The sequence below is a fragment of the Archocentrus centrarchus genome, unplaced genomic scaffold (assembly GCF_007364275.1).
Source record: "Archocentrus centrarchus isolate MPI-CPG fArcCen1 unplaced genomic scaffold, fArcCen1 scaffold_27_ctg1, whole genome shotgun sequence".
Classification (NCBI taxonomy): Eukaryota; Metazoa; Chordata; class Actinopteri; order Cichliformes; family Cichlidae; genus Archocentrus; species Archocentrus centrarchus.
Window position 1 is genome coordinate 2,178,055 of NW_022060257.1, and position 18,837 is coordinate 2,196,891.

Sequence of the window (18,837 nt, forward strand, 5' to 3'; positions counted from 1 at the left end):
CACTCCGACAGCTGCACCAGAGAACAACTTGGGGTTCAGTATCTTACCCAATTGCCCATTGGCACGCTGACTGGAATAACCAGGAATTGAACAACCAACCTACTGATTAGTAGATGACCTGCTCTACCACCTGAGCTCCAGCCACCCTGTAACCCTAGAAAAGTGCTATCTAGATAGCACTCCATTTCACAGACCAGTTACAAGCCTGTATCCAAAAGAAGTTGGGATGATGGTTAAAGTTTTGTGGTGCAGAACTCAACTGTAATAGATCTGCCTGGTGGTATATTGATTAGAACAAAATGTAATAGGCATAATAATACAACAGCAGGGAGTAACATTTAAATTATTGCTTAATAGGGCTATATATATATATATATATATATATATAATGTTATCCAAAGTCTTGGGAATCAGAGGAGCTAGGATTGTCAGACATTGTACAGTTGTCAGACCTCATTTAGACCTCATAGGGTTAATGTCCTCACTTTTTGCCCATTTGTTTGTTTATTGTTTATTCATATGTTTTGATTCCCTCAGTATGCCTGTCTCCTGTGTCAAGTCTGCGTTCTTGTATCTATGCCTACCTGTTTCCTGTTTTACTTTGCTAGCCCCTCATCCTGTCTGCTTCATGTCCAGTTTTGCTTCCTCTTGTCTTGTCTTAGTTAATTATTCCCAGCTGTGTCCCCACCTGTTCCTAAACCTCTTATTATCCTGTGTTTGTATTTAATCCCTGAGTTTTCCTGTGTTCGTTGTTGTCTCGTCATCATTGGCTTCTGCCTGCTGTGTGCTCTCTGTCTGTGTTTCTCTCTGTTTAAAGGAGTTTTGTAAATCTGTTCTGCTGGCTCCAGTCCAGCCCTGTCCTGAGTTCCAGCAAATAAAAGCTGATGTTAAAAGTTCAGTCCTGTTCTGAGTCCTGCAGTGGGGTTCTCTACCTGTCTGCCACAGCAAGTTCGTGACACTGAGGACATCATTCTGGCTCCATAGAAATTAATGAAAAATACTGCACTCATCACTCAGCCCATGTCTGGTTGCTTAGCTGCATCTATTGTTTACACACATTTTCATATGAAGGCTGCTAAACACGAGCCAGAGCTAGCTAGATGTGACTGATATGTAAAGATATTGGGAACTGTATTTAGATTACTGCAGGGCTGAACAGGTCACAAATAGTATGCAGAGAGGAGGAGTATATGACTGAATGCATGGTGAACCGGGTGGGTTGCTGGCTGTTCAGAGCAGAGCAGCAGAGTAGCTGAACTGAGCAGAGAGTCTAGAGTGTGGAGTACTAATCCAAGCAAATATAGAAGGAAATATGGAGCAGAGCAGCCAAATCAGGCAAGTTTCAGGCCTGAGGAGCAAAGCTAAGGAGGGCTGCAGGAGAGCACTGTGGACGATGGAAAAGTGAAAGACTGCAGGTCCAAGGAAGTGGAAGCAGATGTCAATGAAATTATACACTTTCCTTGTTCTCCTTTTACATTAATAGATTGATTAAAACAGGGGGGATTCAAATGTTGGTGGCTCTACTCTTCAGTGAAAATGCTCTTGTATGTCATTTCAGATGATAGGAACAGAAGACTGATAGGAATGTTCAGTATGTAGGCTTTTGGTCTACTGATAAAATTAGATGCACCGAACATGATGGAGGCAGTAATCAAAACTGGACAGATGAAAGGTCACACAAGCTGACAGATATTACATTTCCTGCTAACCCTACGTGCTCTGGTACTGAACTTTGACAAGATTTTATTTTGGCAAAATATTGATGATGATGTTACTTTTCAACATTGAGGGTCAGTATGGTCATCTATGCAGAAAAGCTGTTAACAAGAACAATTTCACTAAAGTAATCAATCTGAGTAAATTAACACCTCTATTTTTAAGTGAGAACCAAGACAGAAAGCAAGGAAAGGTGGCTGATGGATGCAATCTTATGTTTGTGAACCCGACTTTTTTTTGTAGGTGTTTTACAGTTTTACTGCACATACAAAGAATGTAATACCAGTTAAAATGGGTTGTAGCTGACAGAATGTCCCTATTAATGTCATGAACATAACGAAGATGAGATTCTAATGATACAAAACAAAAACTGAATAAATGTCATGAATAGTTGAAGGTAAATCAAAATTACAAATTAAATACAGATTTCATCTTCCTGTGCCCAACAGTTATCTTCTCTTGAGCACACCAGCTTCAGTGCTAAATTCTAAGTTAGGAGCACCACATGGCTTCAGAACGTCAGACGGTAACAACGACACAGCCGAGTGGGACTTCACAGCAAACCATAGCTTCCTGCTACAAAAGAATATTTCATTATGCATAGCAATATTAACAAAATCTTTCCAGAGCGTGACATTATCTCATCTGTAGCTTCAAAATAGGATTGTAACTGTTCAGTTTAGTAAATGTGTGATTATTTGTTTAACATAGTTCGGCTTTGTGACAAAACAGCTGTTGTGTAGTATTTCATGGTTCCAAAACTCCACTTTTTACCCTAACCATATTTTGGAAAAGGTAAAACAGGCTTTTTGGGGAAAAAAATGTGCATAAGTTTTGTTGTGTGTCAGAATGATTATTTTCCTTTCTTCCCTGAATGACAAGACTGTGGTGGACAGTTTAATAACAACAAAAGTTCCATATTCCAAATGCTTGGGATCAGAAGTAGAGTTAGGGTTAGGGTTATCGCCACCTCCAGGACCTTGGAGTATTTTAATTGGGCACATTCAAAAGCACTGTGGAGTCCATACCTCAATAAGTGTGTTTTGGAAAGATCACCACAAACTGGTCAGGTCATTTTGAATTTTATCTGATCAGTGTAATAAGCAATAGTAAACTGATAAATGAGAATTCTAAATTATTATTACTATGTGGGTCAATCTTATGTTGCCAAAACCAATTTTATGCTTGGTAAGGACCAGGCAGCCCTTTGGTGTACTATTTCTCATATAGTGGCTGTGTGATCTAGTGGTAAACCCATTTGCCTTACACATGAAGGATCTCCCAGTTTACGACTGGGAGAAGACACAAACCCATCCTCGGGATGGGACAAGCTTTGATAAATGGGACGGTTGCTTAAGAAAGGGCATATGGGTATAATCTGTGCCAAATCAAACATGCAGATCCTTTGGTAAAAAAGTGAGCAGCTGAAAGTGTCTTCTTTAGCGCACTATTGTTTGCTGTCCTATCAGCTGCCACATACTTGCTGGAAATGATTCGGTTTCTTTCTGTAATTCAAAGGTAAAGTAGCTTCTTGTGAGGATGTAAGTTTAATTTGGCTGACACTGTGCCCGGTTTAGCTGCTAAATAACAAAAACAGACGTTTGAGTAAAATCTAACTTTGTCCATTTGTTTTAAAATCTTTCTATATTCAGTCTCAAAATGAACTGAGTCCAGAGGAGATTTAATATGATCTCTAGTCATTGGCTTTGGAAACCCTTAAATAAGATGGGTGATAGCAGAATAGCGGAGCCATAAGGACTGATGAGTGGGGTGGAGCATCTTCTCAGCTCAGCCAGTCAGTCTATTAATAGTGGCTCTCCAACTGAGCCTGCAGGAGCGCACACAGGCAGCAGCAGGGGGAAAATTGTTAAATGCAGCGAATAAGCCCTTCCCTGCATACCCCCTCCCCACCCACGCCTTTGTCTTTGAACTGAATCACCGTGGACGAAAAGCCAAATGTCACGGAGAGTATTATCGTACGCTGCTGGGCATTCTAGAAGGTACAGATCCAACACACATGCAAACAATGACTATTTAATCAACTACAAGCAGCATTTTGAAATATTATGCACCATTTTCCAATTAACTATAGCATCTTGTTGTGATGTTCATAAAATCAGAGTGGGTGTAGATTAATGGGTGGCTGGCTCACAAAGCTGGAGTGGATTCACTTAATGATTTGGAAATATGAGGCTCAAAATGTTGATACTATACACATAAAAGTTACTAACTGGCATGCTGAAGTATAGCAGCACCACAACAGAACACACTGTGAGCTGGTAATGTCTTGTTTGTCCAGCATATCAAAGTTAAGTTTTAATAGTGGTTTTGTAGATAGTCCACTGTCGTGGATTCGTGGGAGAAGGACCCAAATGCAGACTCAACTGAAATTGCAAAAAGTCCAAATAACAAAGTTCATACAGGAAGACATGCGGAGCAAAAACAGTTACTATGAGAAGGACTGAGGGGATGACACCATGATATCTGCACAGTATGGCAGTTAGGGGAAGTGAACACAGCTGGGGGAGATAAGACTAGGAGATAAATCTAAATATAGAGTACAAGAGACAAAGTACTACCAAAATAAAATGGGAAGTCACTGACTAACACTTAGACAAAACCCTAACACACTCAAACATGACACAGAAGTATGGTAGGAGAAAGCTTGAAAACCACAACTGAAATGGAAGTAAACTGAAACTGAGAAATAAAGGCTCTAGATCAGTAATTCTCAAATCCAGGCCTCGTGGCCCAGTGTCCTGCAGGTTTTAGATGTGTCCCTGATCCAACACACCTGAATCAAATATAGAAGTCATTAGCAGGACTCTGGAGAATTTGACTACTTACTGAGAAGGTAATTCAGCCATTTGATTCAGGTGTGTCGGATCAGGGACACATCTAAAATCTGCCGGACACTGGACCACGAGGCCTGGATTTGAGAATTACTGCTCTAGATACATGAAAATCAATTATAACAATAGACAACCTAAGAACCAAAATAAAACATCAAATAATGAACCAGAATTTAAAGTCCCCAAACCCAAACCATTAGATCAAAGGCATATGACACCCACAGGAAAAGTACAGTGAGACTGTGAGTACATATTGTGCTTGAAGAAAGTTTTGAATTTACATGAGCATCTTGGATAAAAACACATCTTACCAAGTAAACTGTACTGAAGATTTTCCTGCACAAATATCACAAAGAAATCCTGTGTGTTTTGCTCTGTATGGCGTGAATGATGACCAGGTTTTAGCCACTTGCCTACCTGTCGCTAGAATGTTTTAGTGTAAATGATTTGCCACTCTAACAGTCAAACAGTACTTTCCACATGTATCTGTCAGAGTTGTTTCTTTTGGTAACAGCTGGCAGAGAATAATACAAGTGGGAATTCTGAAAAAAGAAACAAAAAACCCCCCGAATGGTTTTCTACTTCTTAGCTGTGTGGCACAGTGAAATGGAAACAGATTTACAAAAGAAATCTTGAAATACCATAATCAAGAGGCAGATTTGTCACTCATGCTTTAACTGAGGAGCCCCAAAATAGCTGCATACCATGCAAAATATCTGAGTGGAGAGGTTGAGAAGCTGTAACTTCCCTCAAATGTCATATTTAATAATATCAGTGTCACAGAGTCATTGTTATAAAGCTGTCGCTTACTTTGTAATTAAGTTATGATAAGGCTGAGGTAAAATTTTTCATTTTTGCTGGAGGGTTTTGAGCTTTCACGCTGGCTTGAGATAAAGAGTTGGAGTATTTTAAATTGTCCCTTGAACTCAGAATCCAGTGTTGTTCATTTTGGCTTTACAAGGCTGCAGCTGTTACTGAGAAATATGTGTCTCAGTAACAGTAACAATGTGTCTATCTTAAAAAAAAAAACAAATTACACACATTAAATACAGTAGGTAGATTCTGGGCAAATCTGGTATAAGTGTATGCTACAATTAGTTAGAAACCCAACTAATCATTAGCCTTTTATTACTCAGTTTTTTTAGTATCCCCTGAAAGATTGTGGATTTAAATCTTTATATGCAACAGTTACTAAAGTTTTGTATTTTTCATTGGTTTTTATTTTTATTTTGACACTTTTGCTAAATTCAGTCATGTATGTATTGTTTAAAAATCTTTCTTTTACTTCAGTTTTTATTAGTTGTAGTTTGTGTAACTATGATATGGGTGGTATCTGTCAGCAGTTCAGGAGGCTCAGGAGGTAGACTGGGTCATCTACTCATCAGAAGGGTGGTTCAATTCACTCTGCATGTCAAAGTATTCTTGGGCAAATTACTGAACCCTGAGGTATAGAAAAGGCACATGTATGAATGTGTGTGAATAGGTGAATGAGGCTTGTGGTAAACAAGCTTTCGGTGCTCAAATAAAAAACTTAATTACCAGTCCATTTACTTAGGTTTGCAAAGTTGCATTGGAACAAACCACTTCTGGAACAGAAAGTCTTTAGGCAGACAAGACCAATGCGGAGATGTTTGGCCATAATGCACAGCGCCACATTTGGTAAAAACCAAACAGCATATCAGCACAAACACCTCATGCCAACTATCAAACAAAGTGGGGGAGGGGTGATGATGAGGGCTCGTTTTGCAGCCACAGGGCTGAGACACCTTTCGTTGAGTTGACCATGAACTCCTCTGTCTACCAAAAATATTCTAGAGTCAAATTTGAGGCCATTTGATTATGAAACCAGGCACTGCAACAAATCAACAGGGGTTGGACAATGAAACTGAAACACCTGTCATTTTAGTGTGGGAGGTTTCATGGCTAAATTGGACCAGCCTGGTGGCCAATCTTCATTAATTGCACATTGCACCAGTAAGAGCAGAGTGTGAAGGTCCAATTAGCAGGGTAAGAGCACAGTTTTACTCAAAATATTGCAATGCACACAACATTATGGGTGACATACCAGAGTTCAAAAGAGGACAAATTGTTGGTGCATGTCTTGCTGGCGCATCTGTGACCAAGACAGCGAGTCTTTGTAATGTGTCAAGAGCCACAGTATCCAGGGTAATGTCAGCATACCACCAAGAAGGACGAACCACATCCAACAGGATTAACTGTGGACGCAAGAGGAAGCTGTCTGAAAGGGATGTTCGGGTGCTAACCCGGATTGTATCCAAAAAACATAAAACCACGGGTGCCCAAATCACGGCAGAATTAAATGTGCACCTCAACTCTCCTGTTTCCACCAAAACTGTCCGTCGGGAGCTCCACAGGGTCAATCTAGATGGCCGGGCTGCTATAGCCAAACCTTTGGTCACTCGTGCCAATGCCAAACGTCGGTTTCAATGGTGCAAGGATCGCAAATCTTGGGCTGTGGACAATGTGAAACATGTATTGTTCTCTGATGAGTCCACCTTTACTGTTTTCCCCACATCTGGGAGAGTTACGGTGTGGAGAAGCCCCAAAGAAGCGTACCACCCAGACTGTTGCATGCCCAGAGTGAAGCATGGGGGTGGATCAGTGATGGTTTGGGCTGCCATATCATGGCATTCCCTTGGCCCAATACTTGTGCTAGATGGGCGTCTCACTGCCAAGGACTACCAAACCATTCTGGAGGACCATGTGCATCCAATGGTTCAAACATTGTATCCTGAAGGCGGTGCCGTGTATCAGGATGACAATGCACCAATACACACAGCAAGACTGGTGAAAGATTGGTTTGATGAACATGAAAGTGAAGTTGAATATCTCCCATGGCCCGCACAGTCACCAGATCTAAATATTATTGAGCCACTTTGGGGTGTTTTGGAGGAGCGAGTCAGGAAACGTTTTCCTCCACCAGCATCACGTCGTGACCTGGCCACTATCCTGCAAGAAGAATGGCTTAAAATCCCTCGGACCACTGTGCAGGACTTGTATATGTCTATCCCAAGACAAATTGATGCTGTATTGGCCGCAAAAGGAGGCCCTACACCATACTAATAAATTATTGTGGTCTAAAACAGGTGTTTCAGTTTCATTGTCCAACCTCTGTACAACCGAATGGTTGAAAAAGAGAAGAATCAAGGTGTTGAAATGGCCCAAAGTCCAGACCTCAACCTGACTGAAATGCTGTGATAGGACCTTAAGAGCGCTGTGCACAAGCAAATGCAAGCAAACCTCAATGAACTGAAGCTACGTTGTAAAGAAGAATGGGCCATAATTCTTTCACAATGATGTGAGACACTGATATAGTCATACAGAACATGATTGCTTCAAGTTATTGCTGCTAAAGGTGGCTCCACAATCTACTGAATCATGCACTTAGTTTTTCACAGGACTGCATAGAGACTGTCATAATGCAGGTCACAAAAAAAAAAATCCCTCATTTCATGTTTTGTGTATTGCTTTGATCTCTGAATCACCACGAACTACGGGTTTTTTTTTGTTTTTTTTGCAATATATGCAAAACATTGCCATACAATGCATCAATATATTGTTTTAATGCACCTGATATTTCTAACCTTATCAATATGCCATCATAATAAGGTTTATTTCTGCACTTGATTCTGCACTGATTGTCCCCTCCCAGTTTCACATTGCTCTTGAGCACTGCACTTTAAGGTCACGAGCTACTTAAGCATGCATTAAATAGACTCCAGTTGTCTCTGATATGATTCTTCATTTCAAGCTCATCTTTGTGAAGTGGACAGAAGAATGTCGGCATGCGCTTTTACTACCAAAATACAGCAGTAATCAGTGGAGATGGCTTGCTGAATATTTTAGTGTGTGAGCATATTTCATGTGCATATGTTGCATACAATTATGTCTGCATATGGCAAGTGTTTGTCAGCCTCTGTGGGAGATAGGAGGTTTGTGGCAGCTGTACCACAGGAGTGTAAGAGTCAATGTTTAAGCATGTTATTGGTGTGAGAACGTGGATCTGTGTGGTGTTTGTACTATAATTGAGTGGGTATCAAGGATTCCAGTTTTCTGTCATTTCTCTGTGTGTGTATTTTTCCCCCCTGCCACACACACAAACACACTCTCATCCACCCACTCTCACTTGTTCGTGACAGTTGTATCAGAGCTGCAGCCAGCGAGCAGGAGGTGATGGTAAGGTTGGAATTTATCACTTTGCCTCTAAAATTCATATTTTCTTGTTTATTATTTTATCTTTCTCCTGTACAAAAACTGCTTACTCATTCATTATTTTACCATGCATGTGCAAAAACTCTGTGGTGACCTCATTAAACACTGTAGGAAGTTATGATATCGCAAAGCCCCCCCCCCCCCCACACACACACTCAAAACAGATTGTCAGAATGATTTATCTGTGTGCTGTATAGACAGCATTTGGCTGAGAGTGTATGTGTGTGCATATTTGAGATCATGACTAAGCATGCTGCATATGCATGCAGACAGTTCAGGTCCACTTTTGCACTGAGTTGGTGGAGTGTGGGAGTCTCATTTGTTCTTGACACTACAAACAAAGACAACTACCTTTTCTCCATTAGCACTCCCCAGGACATAGCAGCCCATAATATGGATGAGGTTGGGCTCTGGATTCAGCTTACTCATCAGCCTGCTGAGCCGCCGCCAGAACCTGGTCACACGGGAGAGGTGAGGTGAGCACAATCAGCATCACATAGGTGAAGGTTAAGGTCATGGCAAAAGTCACATTTGTAAACGTATTTTGGCAGTTACAATTTTTTCAAAGATTTGTACATAAAACACTTTTCATTGCCAGTGTCTGAACAGATTGGAAAGTAGCTTAAAAAAGGACTCTCCTTTGCTTTTGATAGCCTTTTAGAACATTTGTGAAAATGTAGATGTGATGCTTATACTCTCTCCAAAGTGCCTTGCCTCAACTCTCAGCCTCAACAGTGAGCAACACTAAGTAGGCTTGTTTTAGAAATAGAACCCTGTTGTCATTAAGCTGACCAGCTCTCAGCACGACCAAGACTCAATCCTTCCCTTACAAATATCAAGAATTATATGGCTTTAGATTTTTAGGTATTTTGGTAGTGACAATGTTAATGACAGTGTTGCCAGATTGGGTTTCCACCCAAGTGGGCATTTTAAAAGTTAAAATTTTGGGTTAAAATTATTAAGAGTGGGTGAACAAAATTTGGGCTGTTTTGGGAATATTTTGGCATTTTTTCAACATCTACATATTAAATTGTAATTTGAAAGAAAACCACTCAATCAGACCCATACCCTTAAAAACAGTCACCCCACTGCACAGTCAATTGTGTTGATGCACACTCAAACTTTCCTTTGCAGTTGCCACTATTCTCTCTCCTATCAGATAGGAGAGAGAAGAAGATGCCAAAGTGGGCTATATATGTATCTGAAGCCATCGATAAGTGAATGACTGCAAAGCTGAAGGACCACGTTAAAACAAAGAAGCACAAGTTGTCTAAGGTTAAAGCCTTCACTGTGGGTTCACACAAAAAAACAGTCTTCCTGTATTTGTATTAATCTATTTAAAAGTTGAACTCTATACTATGTAAACAGGTACACTGAATTTGCTCTAGGTAAGTGAACAAGATCCATCACTGATGGGGATATCCTCCCACCATTAATGAAAATATAAGATAAGTCTGGATAGCATTACAGGGCTCTTTCATAACAGAAACCCCTTCAGAAGACATCTTATTGCCTTCTGCAAACCTATCTTGCCCAGATGGACAGACAGACGGAGGGACAGACAAATATCGTGTTGCACATCTTTGAAGAGTAAAGAACATATATGATCAAGTTTATGGCTCAACTTCTCGTGGTTTTGGAGTCCATAGACCTCACGGATGGACAAACGGACAGATGGGTGTTATGACGACAATACCATCCTGCTTTATTTGGTACAGAAGGATAAAAAAACTGCAATTCAATTCATGGAGGAAGTGTTTGGCTTTCATAATCAAATGTGACTCAGAGCTGCCGTTCTTCTGGCTGATGTTAGCTAATGATACTGTGGCTGCTAACAGACAAATTGCAAGTTATCACATATAGCAAAATAAAGTCTTGAATGGATAAACTTAGCAAATTCATTTAAACTCCCAGGACCAACTAATAACCTGTCTTCTACAGTAATAACCAGAAAATGGGTGGTTAACCAGCTAATTGTAACTTTCCTACACAGTGTGTATATTTGGCAGTAGTAGCTTCATCATGTCAAAGTCAATTCAAGTATACAGTATATGTGCATGTCAGTCTCTCTGTTTTTGTACAAGATACATGACATACAGTACACACCAGTGCAGCCTCATGGTGCAGGAAAAGTCTTGTATAAAATTGCGTACACAATGGAAGCACTTTGAAGTGATGTGGCAACCAGAGACTGGTGTGTGTGAGCAAATGAAAATGAATGTAAGAATGAAAAGTTAATATGATCCATAAAGCCATTATTAATGGGAAATGCGCCAGGTCTGGAGTAACTCTCGTGCACTTTATATTTTTAATTTTTATTGATGCCTGTTTAATATTTTATGGTCACAGGCCTGACAGTGGTCTAATATTCCAAGCAATGATTAAAGGTGTAGCAGCAGATGCAAATCAGACTTTATTTTCTTTTTTCCACACTTCAAGTTCAAGTTTTGAATGAAACTAATATTTTCAGACCGCAGACTGCAGTGAACTTTGACTGTGAGCATTCGTCTCACACCGCAGAACCAAGCTGACACAGATTTTCTATTGTTTTTTTGAAAAATGTGCTCATTTAAATTTGGGAGCTGTGACTTTAACACATTATGCTTTGAAGATTGTTCCTTGTGGTTTTGACAGTAAAGCTAACAGTGGGTGTTTCCACAGCGGTATTAACTGTATTCAAGATGAAGGGAACAGCATACGCTTAAATTAAATCATGCAAAAAATGTGAAAAAGCACCTTAAGTTCAATGGTATCATTTTTTGTTTAAAAACCCTACTGAACCAAAACCAAATATGTGATTTATGACCAACAACCTGCACTGTTGCTACAACTTGAAAATGAATACTGAATTCTGCATCTCTGTTACATTTCTTTTCATGAACTCGTGCTTATTGCTGTGACTGAACAAATACCCACAGTCCTCCCCTCAGGCGACTTACTGGATCATATCCTCTTCTTTCTCCACCTTGGCAAAGGTTGCCACTTTATTCTTCAGCAGGTATAAATGTCCTGGACCTCCCTGGGGAAAGGTGTTTGTGTTATGACACTGTAGTTTTTATCAGTAGAATTGAAAAATATCTGAAAAACTGATAGGGCAATCCGATCACATGTACAGTGGTGTGAAAAAGTCTTGAGCCACCTCTCATTTCTTTATTTTGTGCTTCCAAGGAGCCAGGCTTTTTAAATTGGTCTTGAGGGATACTTAGTTCTTCTTTGAACACTGGCTACTTTTATCTTGGGTATTTTTTTTTTTGTTGAATTCCACATGTCAGTTGTACCTTATTCTTTTAAATATTCAAAATAAACGTATCTAACATTGTCACTCATTTGGAGTTCAGTTTTTTGACAGGCATAAAACAGCCTTTTTGCACCAACAAGATGATTCCCAAAGTGCTATTAGCTAAAAACTTGGCATTGCTTAATATGATGTACAATACGTCCTTTAAAAAAAACCTGAGGATACTGGTCTGAGGCACGTGGAAGGACTGCATTTTAAATTTTATTGTGCAACATGTGTGTACAATAACATTAAAGATTCTATTCTATTCTATAAGTGGAGGAAACAGAAAAAGTGGCAGGCCTAAAAACTATAGTAGATGCACAGTATTTGAAAGTCATGTCGTTAAGAAATAGGAACAAAAACCTAAAAAGACCTGAGCGATGAATCTGGCCCTTGAGTTGATCCATCTACTGTTTGCTGAGGCCTCATCACCATTACACTGGTCTCAGTATAGTGGTAGCTGTCAAGAAGCCATTCTTAAGGAAGGCAAATAGGGAGAAAAGGCTGAGGTATGCCAAATTACACACGCACTGGACTGAAAATCAATGGCAACAGGTCTCATCGAGTGATGAATTCAACATACTTAAATGAATTACCAGAAAGCTGCCTAAGAGCATTCAGGCTGTGTTGAACAATAAAAATGGTCAAACCAAATATTGACTTTCAAGCTCATTAGAACTGTTCAAACTCTTTTTTTTTTTTGCCTTATACAGTCCCAGTCAAAAGTTTGGGCCCACTCAGTGTCCAAACTTTTGACTGTGCTGTATGTAGAAATGAGAGGTGGCTCAAGACTTTTACACAGTACTATATAGTATATCCACCAATAGCTAATGTGATGGAAAGAACACAGATATTTAATATTTTATTAAATGACATCAGTTATACATCAGGTTTTAATGACTGGTCAGAGAGGGCTAACCTGACTTACTGTAATGCTAATTTAAAGGAAAATATGACACAATAATGTCAAAATATTTTCAAACTGTCTTCGTTGTCACTCACCTGGCAGAAAATGAGCATGTTCCAGATTTTACAGCCTTTCCTGTAGGCAGTCAGCTTCTTTTCTATCTCCTCTGGGTGAGAGAGAAAGAGAGGTGTCACTTTTCCCACTCAGCCATAATGGTGACACACACAAATTGGCTGTCCCTTGAGACAGACAGACAGACAGACACACATGCACGCACGCACGCGCACACACACAGAAAGAGGAGTGGAAAAACAATGAGTCATCTGTGCACTCCAGCAAAATGAAACTTATTCCACCCTCATCCTGTCCACATTTACACCGAGTAATTTTCACTTGAGCTCTAACATAAAATAACAAGTATTGCACTCACCCAGAATGTCATCAAATGTGGCGTGTTCGTGGTCCTTTAAATGAAACAGAGCAACAAAATGATGAATTCAAAAAGTGAATCAAAGTGAACAACAAGCGAGTTCTCTTACTAATGTTTACAGTGTGGTACACTTTTACGCCTAAAGCAGTCTATTCTGTACAGCAATACACAAGGTCCCAGCCTCGGGTCACGACCCCACCAAACTGTCAAATGATAAACCTGAGGAGCAATAAAGTGTTAACTGGACAAAAATACAGACCAAAACTTACAGTATATGATACACAGTTTTAATTTAAGTTAATGATGATATTTTACTTTTAAGCTAAGCTAAATGCTAGCTCACACTGACATGTTAATCTTTTCAAACCATTGAGTGGGATTTGTTTCTGATTGGTTAGCCGTCAACATGTTAAGTTGTGATGGTCACATCTTTACTAATAGTTTTGTAGTGATTTTTTGTAGTGTTAATGCTAAATGCTGGATTACTACACTACACAGGTCTCTGTATCTTTTTAAATAATTTTCTCCTCTTTTACCTCATCCCCCAGCCAGTTATGGCAGATGACTGCCTCTTCTGTTAAAAGAGAATCCTTCCTTTCCACCATCACTCAATGTGTGTTCATAGAAAATCCTAAGATTGTTGTTTTGTTTGTTTTTTAATTGGGTTGTACAGTCTTCTGTTGGGAATTTTTGTCACTTTGATATTGGTATTTACTGTTACTATTTTTATATAATTTATTAGCAGTTATATTAGTCACACACACTGGATTAATGAACACTGTATGCTTTAGATTAGTAGGATAAAACTGAGGCCTGTTATACTGTATCCATTTCTCATTCATGCTTAAGACCTTGGTGGGATTCAGGTACATCTTTGGTTCACGTGACATTGTCACCTCGTGTTGTATTTTACGTAACTTTATGAAAAGTGGGCCCCAAGAGCTGAGTTCTGCAGACACCACCTGTGTTTGTGTAGCATTAATTAGTGAGGGGATAAATTCTAGCTAAGTGGGGATTGTCTAAGAGGTGTTTTGATTGGAAGAATATCCATCATTATGACATCTGCCAGAGCTATTGTAAACCACACGTTTTTCTTTAATACATGTAGGACGAAAGTTAGCAGAGCCTCAAAGGGTGATTGGTTGGGGTTCAGGTTTCAGGGGCTTGAGACTTTATGTAAATTAGGAGGGGTCAAAGGCAAGTTTGCAGTTACCTTCTGTAAAGATATAAATGATGTCCTCGCTCTTTGTCTTTCTCTTATTTTTTGCTCTTCCCTTTCCTGTCCTCTTCTTCTTCTCTTCCTGTCTCTGCATCTTTCTCTGTCTCTTTGTTTCTCTCTTCTTCTTTCTTCTCTCTTTGTGTGTGTGTGTGTGTATTCCAGTCTGTTAGTGTCTGTGTTTTGTGTAACCAAGATGTCTAATAAACAACCTGCACCTGCTCATCCCGGTGATTTTTCTGGAAACTTTGGTTTTAATTGAGTTTGAATTTCGGCCAAAAGGAACACGGGGACCCATAAAATCTCAACGTAACACTTTACCCTACAATTTAATGTGCCGTGAGGTAGCTGTTGTTGTGAATTGGTGCTATATAATTGAATTTAAATGAACTGAAGTTAATTGGTACTCATCCATTAACCATTCCAGTCAGATACCCAAACAACCTCAACTGGCTCCATATCAAAAGGATACCTTCTGGGGGCCTCCTGAGAGAGGTGCTCTGGGCATGTCCTACCATGAGTAGCATGAGAAATAATGCAGGTTTAAGGCACTTTTGTGTTGGCTCTGCTGGAGGTTTCTTCCTGTTAAAAGGGAGTTTTTCCTTTCCACTGTCGCCAAGTGCTTGCTCATAGGGGGTCGTTTTGACTGTTGGGTTTTCTCTGTATTATTGTAGGGTCTTTACCCACAATACAAAGCGCCTTGAGGCGACAGTTTGTTGTGATTTGGCGCTATATAAATAAAATTGAATTGAATTGAATTGAACTTTGCAGACCTTGAAGCTATGTCTGCTGTTTTGTCTGTAGCAGCTGAGGTGGTAATGGTAAATGGGCTGGTTCTTTTATAGTGCTTTTCTACTCTACTTGAGCACTCAAAGAGCTCCGTTATGCTAACAAGTGTAATTTGTTTCTGGTCAGTGTTGATGGCCACATTTGTGTTTTGATTTTGGTGATTGATTTTTCTGGACTGTGTATGCTAAATACTATAATGAGCTGCACAAGTCTCACTGTCTAACTTGTTTATATGAGTTAATTGTGATTATAGTTTGAGGCTAGGCTAAATGCTAATGAACATCAACATACTATACCTATATTAAGGAATATCAATGAATCCAACTAATCTCTCTCTAATATAATCTAATGGTGATATTTAGCCAACCATTATATAATTTTAGTGTAGTAGAATGTGAATATTTGCTAATCAGTTGGGGCTAATGGGTGATGTAATAAATCTGGTCATAAACCAGAATACTGGACAAATACAAATATGATCTGATACTGATTAAAAATGAAAGCTAACAATTCAAATTCATCCAGAGGGAAACACAAATTTTACATAGAAAATGAGGGCAACAGTCACTGAGGTGCTTCAGTATAAAACAGAAAACTGAGTGGACTCTTTAGTGTTGCTAGAAAGGTTGGGAAACCACTGCCCTACAATGAACATTCATTTAGAGAGAGAAAAAACCCTTCAAAGAATCTGGAGATGAAACAGTGGATTTCTGTTTCTCTTCTGACCCACAAGAGAATATTTTTGGCAGTACTTGAAAGAAAGTTGCACTTTCCATTGTATTTTCCTCTTTCTTAGAAAACACCAGCTGGTACACAGCAAAAGATTGCCTTTATATTTTCATCTGAGCAGACAAACAGCATGGTGCCACTTAACAGAACCTCAAAGCCAGGCTGTGATGAGTCTGTATTCTGCTGAGAAGACATTTCAGTTCAAGTGGATGATTGACGGTGCTTTTCCACACTCAAATAAAAATGGACTCTGAGCACTTGAATCAATGAATCTATCACTGACTGAGCTTTCATTTGGCCTTTGCTGATGATTGACAATCTAGTAGTCACTGGGAGTTAAAAGATGTTATTAAAATTTCTAAATTGGCCAAAATTACAAACTTTTATCCACAGAGAGTTTGCCATGAAATTTAGCACAGATTTTCAAAGAATTCCAGGGATGTCGGTCATCACCCAACTTCATCTGATGCTACTAACAGATGTCATTGTTGCAACAGGATATTCAAAAACTGTGAGAAGGTTTTACTAAATAGACCCCTCACTTTCAGCACAGATTGCACAGAGAAGTCAAAACACTTATTTAAAGGCTCCAGCCATTTGTGTTTCAGCCAAATTTTTGCTGGCTGGCTTGCTTTAAAAATCCGACAACCTGCCAGGGACAGTTTCAGTAAAGTAAAGCTTGACATTTATCCATCAGTTCCTGTGGCATCTCATCCAAAAACACAAGCAAGTGAAAATCTATCAGTCAATCAAAAATCTATATACAGTGGAAAGCTGTCAATGACTGATACTCACATAAAGTATGGGAATGATGGAGGGGTCATCCCTACGGATGATGTTGGGAACGTATTCAGCCTTCGGGACCTTGGAAGATATGAGCTATCGAGAACAGGAAAGTATGCAGGGAAACTTTGGTTGGACATATATCAAAATTTTATTAATGCAATGTCAATTTGATTGCCTGGATCCTCACCATGATTTTCGGAGGGATAAAGTCATCTCCTTCGCAGGCCGCTCTTTCCATCTCCTTCTCCTCTTCCCAGTCGGCATCCTCATCCAGCCCTTCATCCAGCGTCCCTGAGGAGGTCTGAAGCTCGCCACCTGGCTCACACATAGGAACAAAGGGTGAGATGAAAGGATAACGCACAAACAAGATTAGAAGAGCGGGGTGCTCCATTTGAAAACACTGCACCTGCTATTTTCTTTTTCCAGCACAGAGGGGAGGAATGGAGGAGTTAAAATCAAACGGCACACAACACAAAATGATACAATAACAGGCTCCTCATTTGCCCGGCCAGATACAGACAGATACAACACAAAATAACAGGCAGATGGACAACAGATGAGTCTGGCTGTGCGGATGGATGGCGACAGTCGAGTACTGGTACACAGAATAAAGCATACTGTAAAAATGACAAAATTAAACAATAAGAGACAGCATGTGTTTGTGTGTCAGTGGATCTGTCAGTCTGTGTTTTTTCAGTCTGTAGTGTGTGTGTGCGTGTGTGCGTGTGTGTGTGTGTGTGTGTGTGTGTGTGTGTGTGTGTGTGTGTGTGCGTGTGTGTGTTTGTGCAGTTTTGATGCGTTTGAGTGCAGTTGTGTGTCTTCACATGCAAGCAAACAGAACACTGCACTTTTCTAATGTGTGTAAGAGGCTAAGTTTAAGAAGGTGTTGAGGTGTATATATTGTACTGTGTGTTTGCTTATGAGTGACTAAGAGAGCATGGACTCACTGTCTCTGGATTCATGCAGTGACTCAGGCTTGACGGGGGTGGGGTCACTCCACGAGCGGCTGAAGCTCTTGGCTCGACGGTCAACGAAGGCTGATGAAGTTGGGGGGGAGAGAGTGACTCACTCACACACACACACACAGAGTCTCCAAAGGATAATCAAACCGAGTAATCAAGAGTCTTGTTGACCCAGCTTGTGATTCAACTGATTCCATTGTCCCCATTGCCAGATATCTGACCTTGTTGCTTCATATTAACATAACAGTAACAGCTTTTCCATTTTTGTTTACTTTGTATTAGGAAATGTTTGATGCGTTTTCAGTTTTTCTTGTTGTCTTATTGGTTCCAAGGTAAATGGAATGAAAATTTTTTTAAGAGCAACTGCAGTGATGCAGTTTTATTTTAATGTGTGTATATATTTAACACATATCCAGCCCTGGCCAAGGGATCGATTTCACTGATTTTCAAAGAATATATCCAAGACACAAGTATCTTTTATTTATTGAATTTCTCCAGCTTTTTTTCTTTTCTTTTGTTTTATGCTTTTATTTGCAGATATTTGAGCCATCTACAATAAAAATGTATGCAGTTTTTGGCTGATTCATCTCAGTATTTTGATTAACCTGGTCAGAGTTCAAACCTAGGACTTTTTTCCTCCCCCTCTCTTCATTAATCTAGGGTTGACCCGGTCACAATTAGCACATTCTTTTATTATAGTAATTTTGTTTCAGGTTCCAAACCGAGCTTCAAATGTGAATAGTTAAGTATATCGGGAAGAAATACTTCACAACGAATAAGAAGAATCATATCAGATATTTAAACAAAAAAACCAAAATACATGCACAGAAATGCTTGGTTAAACAAACACCACATATAAACTAGGAGTTATTTTATCTTAGACAGAAATTGCCTTCCAGTACAGTATGCAATCAATGTCATCCAAATGACACCATTT

The 18,837-nt window shown here is 39.6% G+C and overlaps 1 protein-coding gene across 1 annotated transcript in view; it reads right to left on the reverse strand.

Moving 5' to 3' along the window:
• LOC115776207 (NMDA receptor synaptonuclear signaling and neuronal migration factor-like) overlaps positions 1 to 18,837 on the reverse strand; it is a 65,240-nt gene that overhangs the window by 14,214 nt on the left and 32,189 nt on the right. Inside the window, 7 exon segments of the mRNA XM_030723807.1 lie at positions 9,153 to 9,255; positions 11,741 to 11,820; positions 13,084 to 13,154; positions 13,419 to 13,452; positions 16,948 to 17,031; positions 17,126 to 17,253; positions 17,886 to 17,975. Coding sequence (XP_030579667.1) covers positions 9,153 to 9,255; positions 11,741 to 11,820; positions 13,084 to 13,154; positions 13,419 to 13,452; positions 16,948 to 17,031; positions 17,126 to 17,253; positions 17,886 to 17,975 — 590 coding nt within the window.